This window comes from Epargyreus clarus, unplaced genomic scaffold (assembly GCF_041222505.1).
Source record: "Epargyreus clarus isolate Ecla_fem2 unplaced genomic scaffold, WU_Ecla_fem_2.2 ptg000026l, whole genome shotgun sequence".
Classification (NCBI taxonomy): domain Eukaryota; kingdom Metazoa; phylum Arthropoda; class Insecta; order Lepidoptera; family Hesperiidae; genus Epargyreus; species Epargyreus clarus.
The window spans coordinates 11,438,708-11,453,241 of record NW_027332233.1 but is presented as its reverse complement, the minus strand read 5'-3'; the positions used below and the strand labels follow the sequence as shown (position 1 = coordinate 11,453,241).

General features: G+C 34.0%; 2 protein-coding genes across 3 annotated transcripts; one reads left to right on the top strand and one right to left on the bottom strand.

The window, feature by feature from the left end:
- Positions 1-243: 243 nt before the first annotated feature.
- On the bottom strand, positions 244-6,991 carry LOC140753556 (uncharacterized). The gene is made up of 9 exons (XM_073088255.1): positions 6,697-6,991; positions 6,137-6,340; positions 5,580-5,648; positions 5,032-5,175; positions 4,531-4,734; positions 4,064-4,204; positions 3,241-3,981; positions 2,643-2,869; positions 244-2,052 (listed from the first exon to the last, which is right to left on the bottom strand). The coding sequence occupies exons 1-9, from the start codon at positions 6,841-6,843 to the stop codon at positions 1,419-1,421; spliced, it is 2,511 nt and encodes an 836-aa protein (XP_072944356.1). The 5' UTR covers positions 6,844-6,991; the 3' UTR covers positions 244-1,418.
- A 2,315-nt stretch (positions 6,992-9,306) lies between these two features.
- Idh (isocitrate dehydrogenase [NADP] cytoplasmic) lies at positions 9,307-12,341 on the top strand. 2 transcript variants are annotated; one of them, XM_073087572.1, is made up of 2 exons: positions 9,307-9,444; positions 10,931-12,341. In XM_073087572.1, exon 2 carries the CDS (start codon positions 10,951-10,953, stop codon positions 12,175-12,177), a length of 1,227 nt encoding a protein of 408 aa, XP_072943673.1. In that variant the 5' UTR covers positions 9,307-9,444; positions 10,931-10,950; the 3' UTR covers positions 12,178-12,341. The 2 variants fall into 2 exon arrangements, with proteins under 2 accessions (XP_072943673.1, XP_072943674.1); XM_073087573.1 differs by having other exon boundaries at positions 9,350-9,472.
- Positions 12,342-14,534: the final 2,193 nt, after the last annotated feature.

Genomic DNA, 14,534 nt, shown 5'->3' with positions numbered 1-14,534 from the left:
TAATATTAGAATCCCTATAATTATCCTGAATTTAATCGCCTGATACCTGAATTAAATATTGTTCATATGTCATTAGCGTCATTATTATGTAACTATCAATAATTGAGTTTCACCATAATTATAATTAAATAATACTGTGAAAGAAATGGAATGATTTACGATAGATTCCAATCCAAGTAATAAATATATCATATATTATATGTAATTATAAAAAATATTACTAAATAACAATAAAAACTGTCTTTTCCTAACTGGGGTCCTTTGTAAAATAATTATCCATGTGAAATAATACTCACACTATTATTATATTCGACTGGAATCTCTTGCAAATAATAATACCTTTTTAAGTTATAGGTAATACTTTGACATTGAATAATGTAATATTACTTTAAATAACAATATGAGTTCAAAGCGTTTGATTATAGATATACATAATATATGAATAGATTAAATATCACATAAATAATACTGATTTATATAATGTAATGTCATAGATTTTCTTTGGCACACAGTAAACACAACCATGATTCCCCTTAACATACGAAAACAATTTAAAACAATTCGCTAACCTAAGAGGTAGATAATACATATCATTATAATCTTATTACTAGAATTTCTAATACAGAATGAGTATCTTAAATTCTATAAGCATAATATGGAATGCAATTAATTTCTAGGTACAATACGAAGTTGAGCTAACACAGTATGGCAGCAAAGTTTGCCTTGGTATAACGTTAAGAGTAACTTATTCAATTGTGATTGTATTGAAAAAAAGGTAGTTCAAAAAATATGTTTTTCTGTAAAAAAGTGACACAAGACTTAAAGAATATAGTTATTGACTAAAATACTAAATCTGAGATCGCTGTATAATACTTTAAAAATTCATTTTAATTTGGTAAAATTATTTATAGGATATATTTTTCATGTCAGATTATAATAAACCAATGCGAATAGATTAATGTTCTTTTTTTACTCATATTAAAATATATATACGTATTCGCCACTCGGATGGTAACTGATATGCATTTTAGAATTTTACAAAGTAATCCAGCACTAATGCAGTATATATCTAAACTACTAGGAAGAACCCTCCATGTCGTTGAAAACTTTGGGCAGCACTATTCATCATATCCGCAAATCAAGTATGCAGGCTGACTTTCAGAATGGTAGCAATCTTATGAGAAACGGAAGGATAAAGAAAAACTATGTTTGGTACGATACCGCGTACTATATATGCACGTATCATATGATTATCAGGTTTAAATATGTGGCTTAAACCTCTAAAAATAAATTAAATCATCTTATTTAAATTTAACCTGCGATTCCCATCTATATTTCCGAATCTGACATGAAAAAATATATCCTAAACGAGTATTTATTAAAAGCGTATAGTAACGAGACATTTACTTATCAAGGGATTAAATTTTGGGCTGTGCCTTTTCAGCGTTGGACGATAACAAAGCGGACAGAGTGGCATGTGTAGCGCTCAGGTTACCAGATGTGGGGCAAACTACGTTCGGTGGACCAGTATTCAAGATACCACTGGTTCCCGAACTAACAATCGTCACGTTAGGCGGTGGAGTCGAACCACTAGCGAACCCAGTAGACAAGACTTTTTGTGTGTTGTGCATCATGAAAGACTTGGCTGCGCCAGCGCTGCCCAAAGTGAGCACCTTCTTTAGCATAACAGACGAACCACAGCTGTCCATCAAATCCTTACCGTTAATGCTGTCGAAGTCGTTTCCGCTCGCCGACACAATCGTGTTTATCTTCGGCGATGTTGTGTGCAACGCCGGCCTTACTGCGGTCACGTTGAACGACACGCCAGAAGACACTGTGTTCATATTTGACCGGTTTATAATATTCCGCGAGACGATCGCATTGTGCAAAATGTTACCCGTTGGAAAGGATTTCGACGATACGTTGACGTACTGAGTCGGGGTTCCGATTATAGTTCCGTTGGACGTTCTGGTGCCGAAGCCAATCACTGTGGTGCCGCCTCCCTGTGACATTACCGTACTGATGGTTCCACCTTTCGGATTGATTGGTAATCTGTAACACAAAATATAAGAATATAATAGCATTCGAAAACAAAAATTCAATTTTTCGAAAATAGGTCTAAATACCTATATACCTTTAATCCTATTTCAATAAGATACACACTCTGTAAATAATTAGTTATAGCAGTTATAGAAACTCTTGATCGAAAGGTTCGAGATTCAAATCCCAGGCACACATTTCTGATTTTTCAAAGGTATGTGCGTATTAGAAATTAATGATCACTTGCATAAATGGTGCAGGATAACATCGTGAGGAAACCCACATAAGAAAACTTACAAAAAAAAATCTTATGTGAAGTCTACCAACTCGCACTTGACCCAAGGCCCAATCTTTCTCATTCTGAGAGGAAACCCGTACGCCGCAATGGGACATGATGATGACGAAATAATTAATTTAAGTGTTTTTGTCTATTACAGTTCTATCTAATACAGCAGAGACATAGTAACAAGCTTCTGTCTTTAGCATTTGTTTATTGAATTCTAAAAATGCAAAAGACATCTCACCCGCGAATCATCTGACAATTAGTACCGGGGAAATTCTGATTGGGTGCCAAATTCTAAAACTAAAAAAAGACATCTCACCCGCGAATCATCTGCGAGTTCGTCCCTGGTATATTCTGTATGGTGATGGTGGACTGTGGCAGGTGGTGCACGGTGCGCTGCCCGGGCGGCTGCACGGCGCTGGTGTAGTAGTGCACGGTGCTGCCCGTGATGCGCGGCGGCGCCAGCTGCGCCACCGGCACGCTGTGGATCATGCCGCTCGTGGTGGACGCCACTGTGATGCACTTTGTGCTCTGGGGAGACGGGTACTGGAAAATAATGGTTTAAACTATATTAGTAAGTGAAAAGAATTAAACCGTTTTCTATAAAGTGTATCAAAGGAGCAGTCTATCTGATGATAAAGTGGTAACTGCCGCCCATGAACATCAATAACCAACTTTAAATAAAACAAAGACAAGGCCACATATGTAAGTAGTCGACATCCAAACCATTCTATCAAAACAGAATAAGCACTTCACAAATGCAGTTCATCATAACCAACTCAGAATATAATTCCTATGTATTGTCTAAGAAATAAGTAAGAACATAATTTTATAATTTTTCACTTATTAGTTGTCTTACTACATTCAAACAAGTTGTAATTTAAAAAAAAACACTTACATAAAAATATTTTACTTACATTACTTGTATTCAGAGCATTTCCTATGTCAAACTCATCTCCTACCAAAGTAATAGTGTCTGGATTAGCGCCTGTCAGTTTTTCTATTGTTTTTCTAGCATCTGCATCACTTTCAATGTTACCCAAATTCCTGCTTAAGAACTCTATGTCAGACTCCAACAACCCATCAACCAAGTGACTTTGATCATCATTATTAACTTTGCATAAGTCAAAAGCATTATCACTTTCCAACTTTATATCCTCCTCTTTAATTGCTTGTACATTAATATCATCAATATCTTCAACTTTTATCTCATGACCATCCAAATCCTCAACTTTGATACCATTGACTTGATTCAAATCTTCCACTTTTATATCCACTTTGATATCTCGAATATCTTCCACCTTTATATCTGCTAAATCTGTTTGTTCCTTTGGCATTGAAATACCAGCAAAGTCTTTCGAACGATCCGCACTAGTGATATACTGACTTGCATTGAAAGTCCCAGTATCATAGGTATCTGCATTTATTTCTATTTTTATGTCATCAATTTTATATTTATCCTCTGGAATGTTACTTGTAGACGGTTGTGGACTATTGGCATTACTAATATCTCCACTCAAAGACCTCTTAAGCACATAAGCCTTTATTTTTCTTAGCATGAATGGTGGTACCTTAAATCCTGTCAACTCACCAAGCATTGGGAGAGAATTGTGCTTATAAGCATCACTTGCTGCTAGTTCCTCTATATCTTCTAAAACCTGTAAAATCAAATGTTGTGTGAAATTAAATGATAAAGATGTTTGTCTGTATAATAAAATAATTAAAGAATAAAGTGCTCACCATAATATAAGTTTTACCACCAACAGCATTTACCAAATTATGATTGGCTATCCATTCCTTATCCACAGTATCTGCTGGATACCTCAGCAAGCCAGCATGCCTTGTGTACAATCGACCGCGTGAATTACCTAGCCCAAGCACCTGTAACCAAAAAATGTATAACTTGTATTCAACTGTTAGTTTAAAAATATGTTCAATTACTAACTAGTGTGTTTGGAAAATCAAGTCCAATAAATATTGACCAAAAAATTGTTTTGGAGAAGTAAAGTGTGAAGTAACAGAAGTGTATTTATTTGTGAAGTACATGATATCTATAATTGTCCAATGACATTAACTCTTGTTAGTTGAATATGAAGCTTAGATCAGAGATTTGTTCCAATATTATTTATATTTTACTTATAAATATAGTGTGAAATGTTACTAAATTTCAGTAACTCATAACAAAATACAAAATCATGTATACTTACTTTATGAGCATGAGACCCCATAATAAACAGTGTGTCCGGAGTCAACCTGGCAGGATCCCATTTCTCCGGATCTCTTACAGCTGGTGATGGCATTGGCGAGGATGACAAGCTATCTGCACCGTCTTCTTGCTTTATCTTCTTACATTTGGTACCATCAATCTCAATTTCTGGATCTTTACGCTTATTTTGTGTTGCACTTGTTAACTAAAATGGCAACATTAAAGAATAAGACTCAATATCACAGAACTTCCAGTACAATGAAACAAGTTGCTACAATATTCATATTGTGTACTTTATGTTTGATTCTTAGAATAATAAAATAGGTAATACAATGCAAATTTTATTTCATACAACTGTGTTGAAAATATTACATTATACATAATCCATGCATTAGCTGTCTTCAAGGTTATTTTTCTTGTCTTTTTTATGTTTAATACCTAATATATTAATGCATAATTATATGACTAATTTATACAATAATAAAAATAAATAACAACATACTGTATTCACTGTAGTTTGTTTAATAGTTCTCCCATCTAAGCTACTGGCATCAGTGTCACTAGTGTCAAATGGTTGGGCTGGTTTAGAGGGAGTTGTGTACAATAAGCGAGTTGCATCCAACATAGCTCTACACACTGCCCGTACCTAGAAGTGCATTGTTTACATGAATATTACATAAAAATAAACATTGCCACAATTCTTTTAAGACCCAATACTGGGCATGAGTCTTCTTACAACAGAGCAACCATGACCAAGTTGCTCCAATGTATATTAGTAGGTGAACATATTTGTACCAAAAGTATATTTTTTAATTTTCAGTGCGAGAATTGAGACATATTACACATATTTTGCAGTACATCCCTATAAAATAATTCCCATAAAATTTAAAAACGATTATTACAAGTGATACTCATGTACTTTTTTTTCATAGTGACTTTTGAGATATCCCCCATGCACTAAGATCAAATCTACACTGCTCTGTATCAAATGGAATTAGCGCACAGGATATTAAGTCCACATGGAACATCTTAATAATAAAGTTTACATACTTGGTCTTCAGAAACAGATTCATCTCCCAAATTGAGCCTTATGTTATTTACAGCAGGCACGAAGAACTTCTGAAAAACACAAAAACAGCTTATAATAATATTTACATGGTGTTTTAATATCAAGCATTACAAGGTAAATTTTATAGACTTTCAGTAATAGAAGTGAATTAATATGCTCCAATTGTAGAAAAAGGCACAACAAACAAGGTACATTTCTGCCAGAACCTTCAGTCCTTTGGCAGGTAAAACAAATGGATTTTACAATTTTACAACTTATTCACCAAAAAGTAGAAAATTATTTTATGTGTTCCTTCAATGGTTACTGTTGCCCATGACATCTGCAACTAATCTCTGCCTAAATTCTACCACATCGACCACTCTGAGGACTACATTGAAACATATTAATATCTCCAAGTTACCAGACCCTTATAAGTAGAAGACAGTGCCTTCATTATAATCATGCAGAAATATGTGGCACATGCAGGACCAAATTCAAAGGACAAAATGTTCTATGTATGTATGTAGAAATTGAAATAATGAGTAGTAGAAGTACTTACTTCTAAATACTTCTTAATGACTTGATCAATTTCCCTAGTCACAGAGGACTGTATGGTCTGCCGGAGTATGTCCAGGGACTTGTTAGCACTTGCCCGGAACTCTGCAATCGGACGGGAATGCGGCTGTACGGGGCCAGGCAGACTGAACCTTCTGTGCATCGCCGCCAATGTGTTTATTGCTATTTGGCGCGTTATTGGCTGCTTCTGAAACAGAACAATAATGCATTCTATAGAGGTATCTAGGAATCTAAATAGGCCTGATCACAAACCAGAGCTTGTTCTTAGACTCCTCCCTGTGTGTGTGAGAGTGAGGTGACCACTCCACCAAGGGAAGTACTCACATACAAAAAAAGCGTTTGAATTTAGACATAGACTAATGTTCAGTATAGAGGTACAGAGGTAAAAGGCGTCGTAGAAAAGCGCACATAATAAGATTATGGTATATTTGACTTTTGAGATATCAAAAAGTGTGTAATACACTTGGAGTCTATTTGACGTCTGTGTAAATACTTTAAATCCTTTTTCTTTTGTCTATATGTTTACGTAAATAAAATACTTACCGCTTGCATGGTGTTAATAACATTCGTTCGAGTTATCTGTAATGTTTTAGTAGGCGCTTGAAAGCTCCATGTACTGCTTGGGGTGGTTTCCCCTGTAGTAATTTTATGCGAAGCTTCGACGTTACTCCAATTCTTTTGAATCACCATCTCGAAATCTACTTTTTGTCACGAAACACTTGCATACCTCTCCTGAATAAGTTTCAGATCACTTGTCTTTCATTTTCATTGAAAATAAATCAATAAAACACATTTATTATTTACAATTAGGTAGGGATGCCAGATGATGTGAAGTGAAGTGATTTGAGTTGTGAAACTGAAATGTGAATGAATTGTGATATAGCGAAATATCGAACAGCGCTATCCAATGTATCGATGTCTCGTATTCCTACAAAATATCGTATAAACGTATCGTGTCATGATATTTTGTTAATCTATTATCGTCATAGTAAGTAAAATACATTTGATTATAGTTTAGAAGTAAAGACTTCTTACTTTGCAATAGCCCATAAGTCCATTTAAGTATTGCTACATCTACAAAAACTCATCAGATTAGATTTAATTTTATAGCCGTGGCCACAGCCTTAGCAAAAGATACAAAGTATGTACTGCAAAATGGCAACTATGAGCTTTCATAATATTAAGTATATTTGTATTTTATTATCTTTCTTGATTATTTACCTAATTTATTTTCATATTTTAACAAAAGTAGATTAGTAATACAAGAACGAGCATAACGATATTATCGTGTAACTATCGATACAAGCGAAAACAGTACAAAAGTAAATTAAGTCACTACTTTTAGTCACTACTAACTACTTCACTTTTATTATTTCACTGCAATATACGTATTTATACACGAATAATATATTTTTAGATCCGTAAAACATCTGTTTTTGTTAATGTATTGGATAGTAGAGATGTTATATTAGGTTTATTTTTACGTAATCCTATTATTGAATATATTAGCTATCGTATATTATGATACCATACCTATTATAGGATATTAGTCACATATTAGTGAACCGATCACTATTAGCTACTCAATGTAGTATTTATATCTGCGTAGTTAATATTATCTACAATAATTAATATGAAATACAAGATCTCGAGAATATGCACGATATTAATCATGTAGGTATGCCTTTTGCAGAAGTAAACCGGTGAAGGTGATTAAATATTCCTTCATGCTCCAACAGGCTTAGTTGTTTTCAGGCGCATGTTTGTGTGAGTGTGCCGTTTCGAACGCTTGTAGGGAGTGTCCATAATGGTCCATATTTCTATTGTGGCCGCTCGGCGACTGAATGAGAGAAGATGACCGCGGCCGGCAAATCATATTATCATAACGAGGCGACTCGCCTGCTCGCCTCGCTATTTCGCGTCGCTAATATTTGACTAATACCTGGTAACCTATTACTCTGTATTCGCCTATCCTGATATGAATATACATAGCTTGTATTATAATACCTGTACCTATTACTAATATATTAGTCACACCTCTAGATGATATTTTGTTTATCCCTGTAGTTCCGGGACAAGAATAGGGCTACGGTATCCCCTGCCTGTCGTAAGAGGCGACTAAAAGGGGGCTTCTGGGGTCGTGGGTGGCAAGAGTGGGAGCTCGAACCACCCAGCCAACGGCCCCGGGAAGGACGGCGGTATGTGTGGTCGCATACCGTCGTATGCACCAGACGGTGCGGTGAGCGATAAGCTCACCTGGGCGGAGCCCGACGGGGCAATGCGCTAAGAGGACTCCGGTTGCGTTCCTTTGGAGATCCCGGAGTCCTCTACGCAGCGCTGAGGACGGCCACCGGGGGGGGTTTTAGTGCGGTAAGAGTCCCACATAACCCTGTGTCGCTCCCAAGGCATCGGGTACCTTTTGAAGGTTTCCCCCTCGTCAACAAAAAAAAAAAAAAAAAAAAAAAAAAAGATGATATTTTGTTAATCTGTTATCGCTATAGTTAGTAAAATACATGTTGATTATAGTTACGAAGTAAAGAGTTCTTACTTCGCCATAGTTCATTTAAGTATTGCTAGTGCTATACCTTCAAAAACTCATTTTTAGATTAGATTTATAGCCGTTGCTACAGCCTTAGCAAAAGGTACCTCAAAATGGCAACTATGAGCTTTCATATAATAAAGTATATTTTTATTTTATTATCATGAAAAGCTTGATTAATTAACTAATTTATTTTCATATTTTTAACAAAAGTAAGCGATCACAGTACAAAAGTTACTTTTACTTAAAATGGATGTATTTGGTATCCCTCGGGAGAATTTTTTGTCTGGGTCCATTTGGAATCGATTTTACGAAGGAGAAATAAATAATACCAATAATTTATTTTAATTAAAAACATTAAATTTTAATATTTGATGCTAAAATATACCTATTTACACGACTAACTTATTTTCTGTAAAACATCGAATACTTTTTGTTAATGTACTAGATAGAATATTCCGAATACTTAAGTAATACTGATTTACGATTAAGAATTTATAATTATTTTATTTTTATAAATATATTATGAGCGTTGTCAGAGCCCCAAGAGCAGAGGGGTGTGTCCATAGAGAGATCGTATTGTAGTTAGTCAGCTCATTCGAAATATAAATCGAAATCACTATAATACGAATACGCTGAGTATCGAGTATATAAAAGAAAAGAGATAGCGCAGTCAGTCTTGATTGCTTGATTGGTGCTGCTATTTGATTGTACTTGTGACGGTGACGTGACATTTATAGAAATTTAAAAAGGTAAAATACAGAAATAAATTAATAGCGTGTAAGTTATACTTAAATGTATTGTTTTTCAATTGTTTTCTTATAATTGCATTAAAACTACCATTGTTCTAAATATATTTTTATTACATAAACGATAAGAATGCCAAAATGCTAATTATTGGGATTTCGCCATTAGATTGAGATTATAAACCGGTTAAATCATGGTATTCTTATCATGGTATTCATATGGAGATGATATATTAGACGTAAACGCAATTTAATGAAGATTGTGGTGCTATTTGTTAATTAAATTATCAGAATATATTCCCTTTCATCGTCGCTGATGCTAGGGAATGGTGAAAGGGAAGTTAATGAATTTTCACAAAAAAATACGTTAGTCATTACAAATGTAAATAGTTAAACTTATTGATTGGTTGTTGAGTTCCTACTTGAACTTTGATCTCCATGTACATAAAGTAACTTTCAAGGTTTTTCGTTGATTTAAATTTGGACTGGTTACTATGCGTGTTCTACTACGTCAAATGAATAACTGTTTTAAAATGCTTGTCACAGGTGGATCTATATAATTTTGGATTATTCTACCTATACTTTACTTTGGAGGTTAAAGGAAAATGGCTCTAATTTCCTATAAACTCCTTGAATTTTAATTTAAGATACCTTTATTCCGCAAAAACAACAAATACCGAAATGCAAAGCTTTACACATCCTTTAAATTGAAATGAATACTGGTCAAAAAAAAAAAAAGTCAGCTCTGTTTAATGTTTGCAATTACATATTATCCTTTGTGAAAAGAGGGAGGTCCCTCTTTTCTTTTTGAATAGTCTTGGATTTAAAAAAATATCTTAGTGAAAAGTATGATAAAGAAATATCTCTAAATGAGGTAAATATTGCACAAATCCCTCAATACAGTAATTTAATTTTGTTATTATAATAATAGTAATGTAGTTCATAAACATGCTTAAACTATTATACAATGAACAATAATATTATCAAATAGATATTACATGCTGAACCCAGTATGAATATTCACAAACATCTCTTATCAGGATGACTTCTCACTTTCAATAAGATTATTAAATGTGTTAGGGTCATCAGACTCGTTTAGTATAAATAAATTGTTATTTGTTTTGTTGGCTGTTAACTTATCACTACCACATTGAATCAATAACAAAATGATAAGTTTTTGGCAAAATTTTGCATCATAGATTGTTTTAAAAGTTAATGCTTTTCAGAATACATTAATTATATCTATATTGTCACTGGAAAGGCTAAAAGTTAGATATGCAAAAGGGGCCACTTTGCGATTGCGATTTAATTATCATTGATTGTTAAGTGTGTCAAACTTCTATTCATGTAATAAGTTGAAATGTTTTTGGGTGCTCTCTGTTTAACTACTATGGTTTATACCATTGAAAATTTATATTGTATTTCAGAACGATTTGGTTAAATTGTACACATATTTTAATATTATTAACCTGCAATTATAAAATTGTTTCAGATCCATTTTAACATTTCAAAATGTCGAAAATCAAGGCTGGACCAGTTGTAGACATCCTTGGAGATGAAATGACAAGAATTATCTGGGATTTGATTAAAGATAAACTTATTTTGCCATTTTTGGACATTGAGCTTCATACTTATGACTTAGGTATTGAGTACCGTGATAAAACTGAGGATCAAGTCACTATTGACTGTGCTGAAGCTATTAAGAAGTATAATGTTGGTATCAAGTGTGCAACCATCACACCTGATGAGAAAAGAGTAGAAGAATTCAAGTTGAAGAAGATGTGGAAGAGTCCTAATGGCACCATCCGTAACATTTTAGGAGGAACTGTCTTCAGGGAGGCTATTATTTGCAAGAATATACCACGTCTTGTTACCGGTTGGGAGAAGCCAATCATTATTGGCCGTCATGCTCATGCTGACCAATATAAAGCCACTGACTTCGTTGTACCAGGAGAAGGGAAACTCGAGCTTGTGTTCACCCCTGCTTCTGGGGAACCTATCAGGCATGTGGTAAATGATTTCAAGGGTGCTGGTGTTGCCCTTGGTATGTACAACACTGATGCCTCAATTGTTGATTTTGCCCATTCGTCATTCAAGTATGCCTTGGATAGAAAGTACCCTCTGTACTTGAGTACTAAAAATACCATTCTGAAAAAGTATGATGGACGTTTCAAGGACATTTTCCAAGAAATCTATGATAAAGAGTACAAATCTCAATTTGATGCTGCTGGAATTTGGTATGAGCATCGTTTGATTGATGACATGGTGGCTTATGCCATGAAATCTGAAGGAGGCTTTGTTTGGGCTTGTAAGAACTATGATGGTGATGTCCAGTCTGATTCTGTAGCTCAAGGCTATGGATCCTTGGGACTAATGACTTCAGTTCTCATTTGTCCAGATGGCAAAACTGTAGAGGCAGAAGCTGCACATGGAACTGTGACCAGACACTATCGTTTCTACCAGCAAGGAAAAGAGACCTCCACCAATCCCATTGCTTCTATCTTTGCCTGGACCAGAGGTCTCTTGCACAGGGCTAAGTTGGACAACAATGATGACCTGAAAACATTTGCTGAGACCCTGGAGAAGGTGTGCATTGATACTATTGAGTCCGGTGTTATGACTAAAGATCTTGCCATCTGTATTAAGGGCATGAGCAATGTGCAGAGATCAGATTATTTCGAAACATTCGAATTCATGGATAAGCTGGCTGAAAACCTGAAGAAGAGTTTGGGAAAATGACTCTCTTCGAGTCACCTTATGTGTAATCTTTAAATGATTACATATTTTTTCACAATTTGTATTCACAATTATTATTTAATGGAACTAAGGGTATTTGTGTTGGTGGCATTTATTTATTATTCATATATTTTAATATATTAATAAATATAACCCAGTGTTTAGTATTTTTCATTTATTATTCTGACCCTTAACCACAAAATGTCTTCATAATTACACAGAAAAACAATTTTGTGGTAAATTCTGATATCCAATCGCACTATGAATGATAAGGCAATGAGTTCAGCAGTTTGTAAAACCATTACGTAATTGTGATATGCAATCTGAATGCAAGGCACTTGATAAGATATCACAAACCCCAAAATAGCAGTAAACTGTAAAAGTAATAATGACTAACGTAAATACTAAAAGACATTTATTCATGTAACAATAGATGGCGTTGTTCACTATATAGAAAATATGTATTATTTGTTGCAATAATTATTATATATTACGGTTGCATACTGTATTATTAACTTTATCACCGAAAAATAAAATTATTATAATAGTGCACATTAGCAGGTAAATACCTACCACTAGCTAACGAGTTGATGGCAAAGTATCTTCAGTCGGCAATTGACAGATGGCAGCACTTCGAGCGAACTCTCGAATCAAGGTAAATAGAATCGATGCCAATAACATGGCCAATAATGATAACTTATTTACAAAGTTATTAAAGTTTGGTACATAAATGATGTATTTGTGATATTTTTTGAATAAGTCATTTTTGAAATACTGAACAAGATTATGATAAATAACAACATAGTAGTCAGTATTTCTAATAATGCCTGGAATGTAATATTTAATATTATAATTTAAAACTACATAATTATATTTAAGAGTTATCAATCCCTCATATGTTTTAACATGAAGAAGTCAATGCGACAAACTGGCTATGTTGTAGGTATACGATATTAGTAGAATGGTCACTTGGTATAACAGTTTCCTACACAGAATCCATGAATTTGGTCTCCGGACAGAAACTCTTAATTATATGTCATTTTGGTTTATTAAGTACAATATGTACAAAACAGGATTATGATTGTAAAAAGCTAAAAAGATAGGTAGATAAATACATCATATTTCGTTGTAAAATTCTCCATCTTTTCAGTGGATAGGATGTAAGTAGGTACCTTACTTTTACCTATACAATTTAGTTTTTCAAAACCCTGTAACTCACGTGCAGTCAGTTATTGTTTTGCGATACCTGTAATAGTTATATACCTACCTACTTACCTAGTCAGTGTTAAAATAAGATATTTTCAACTTATAATTTCGATCTCATGTTCTCATGTTCTCATATTTTATACAATCCTTTGATAATTTTGTTCTAAATACATTATAGGATAGGGGATAGGATAGGTGCAGCTTCTCACTAAAGTCTTGTTCAAATCACCTTATTACGTTTTCAGTCATTACCCGACTGCCAAGGAAGGGTTATGTTTTTCGCGCGTATCTTGTATGTTTGTCTTTCTTTATTTGATCTGATCTAACAAACGGCTGGATTAATTTCAACAGTTAAGGTGTCATTATATTTGTCTCAATGACCCGAGTGTCCTTAGATAGGTGTTAGTAAAAAAAAATCAAAATGGCGGATTTTTGGCGCGAAATAGTAACACATTTAAAAAAAAAAGTTAAGCGAACCTATCGAGTAGGGTATCAAATGGAAGGAAATTATACGGAGATTATAAAAACATATTTGTATATATATAAAACAGTAAGGTGACTGACTGACTGACTAACTAAATGACTTTTTCATTTTTCAGAAATCAACGTACAGTCTAAACCAAGGACCTTACAGTTCTGAAATTTTGCACACAGGTTCTCTATATAGCTTTAATAAGTACTAAGAAAAGCCTTTTGGAAATTCTACCCTTAAGAGGGTAAAATAGGGGAAAACAGTTTTTTTTGAAATCCTTTAATTTTGAAGCAACTACTATAAAATTTTGTATTTGGCTTTCTGGATAGGAACAAGGACGCACTTATTTATCCCCCTCCGAAAAATTAGCCCCGTAGAAGGTAAAATAAGGGTTAAAAGTTCATTTGAACAATCGTCAATTTTGAAGCAAACACTATGACATTTTGTATCAGGCTTGTTGGATAAAAATAATGAAATGCTACCTCTAACGAGGTAAAATAATGACCGAAACTTTGATTTACCGAAGTTATACATTTTATAGACCTGTAAAGTAAATGGTGAATTTTTTCGCGAAATAGTAACACGTTTTAAAAAAGTTAACCAAATTTATCGAGTAGGGTGTCAAAATAAAGGAAATTAAGAGGAGATTACACATACATTATATAATATATCTTATATATAA

What these genes read in the sequence shown, in the direction of transcription:
- Idh (XM_073087572.1), top strand. Translation starts at nt 10,951, where the DNA reads ATGTCGAAAATCAAGGCTGGACCAGTTGTAGACATCCTTGGAGATGAA.
- LOC140753556 (XM_073088255.1), bottom strand. Translation starts at nt 6,843, where the DNA reads ATGGTGATTCAAAAGAATTGGAGTAACGTCGAAGCTTCGCATAAAATT. An exon ending in TTATTAACACCATGCAAGCG is followed by an intron (nt 6,341 to 6,696) that starts GTAAGTATTTTA and finishes GTTCTGTTTCAG; the next exon opens with AAGCAGCCAATAACGCGCCA. An exon ending in AACTCGCAGATGATTCGCGG is followed by an intron (nt 2,053 to 2,642) that starts GTGAGATGTCTT and finishes TTTGTGTTACAG; the next exon opens with ATTACCAATCAATCCGAAAG.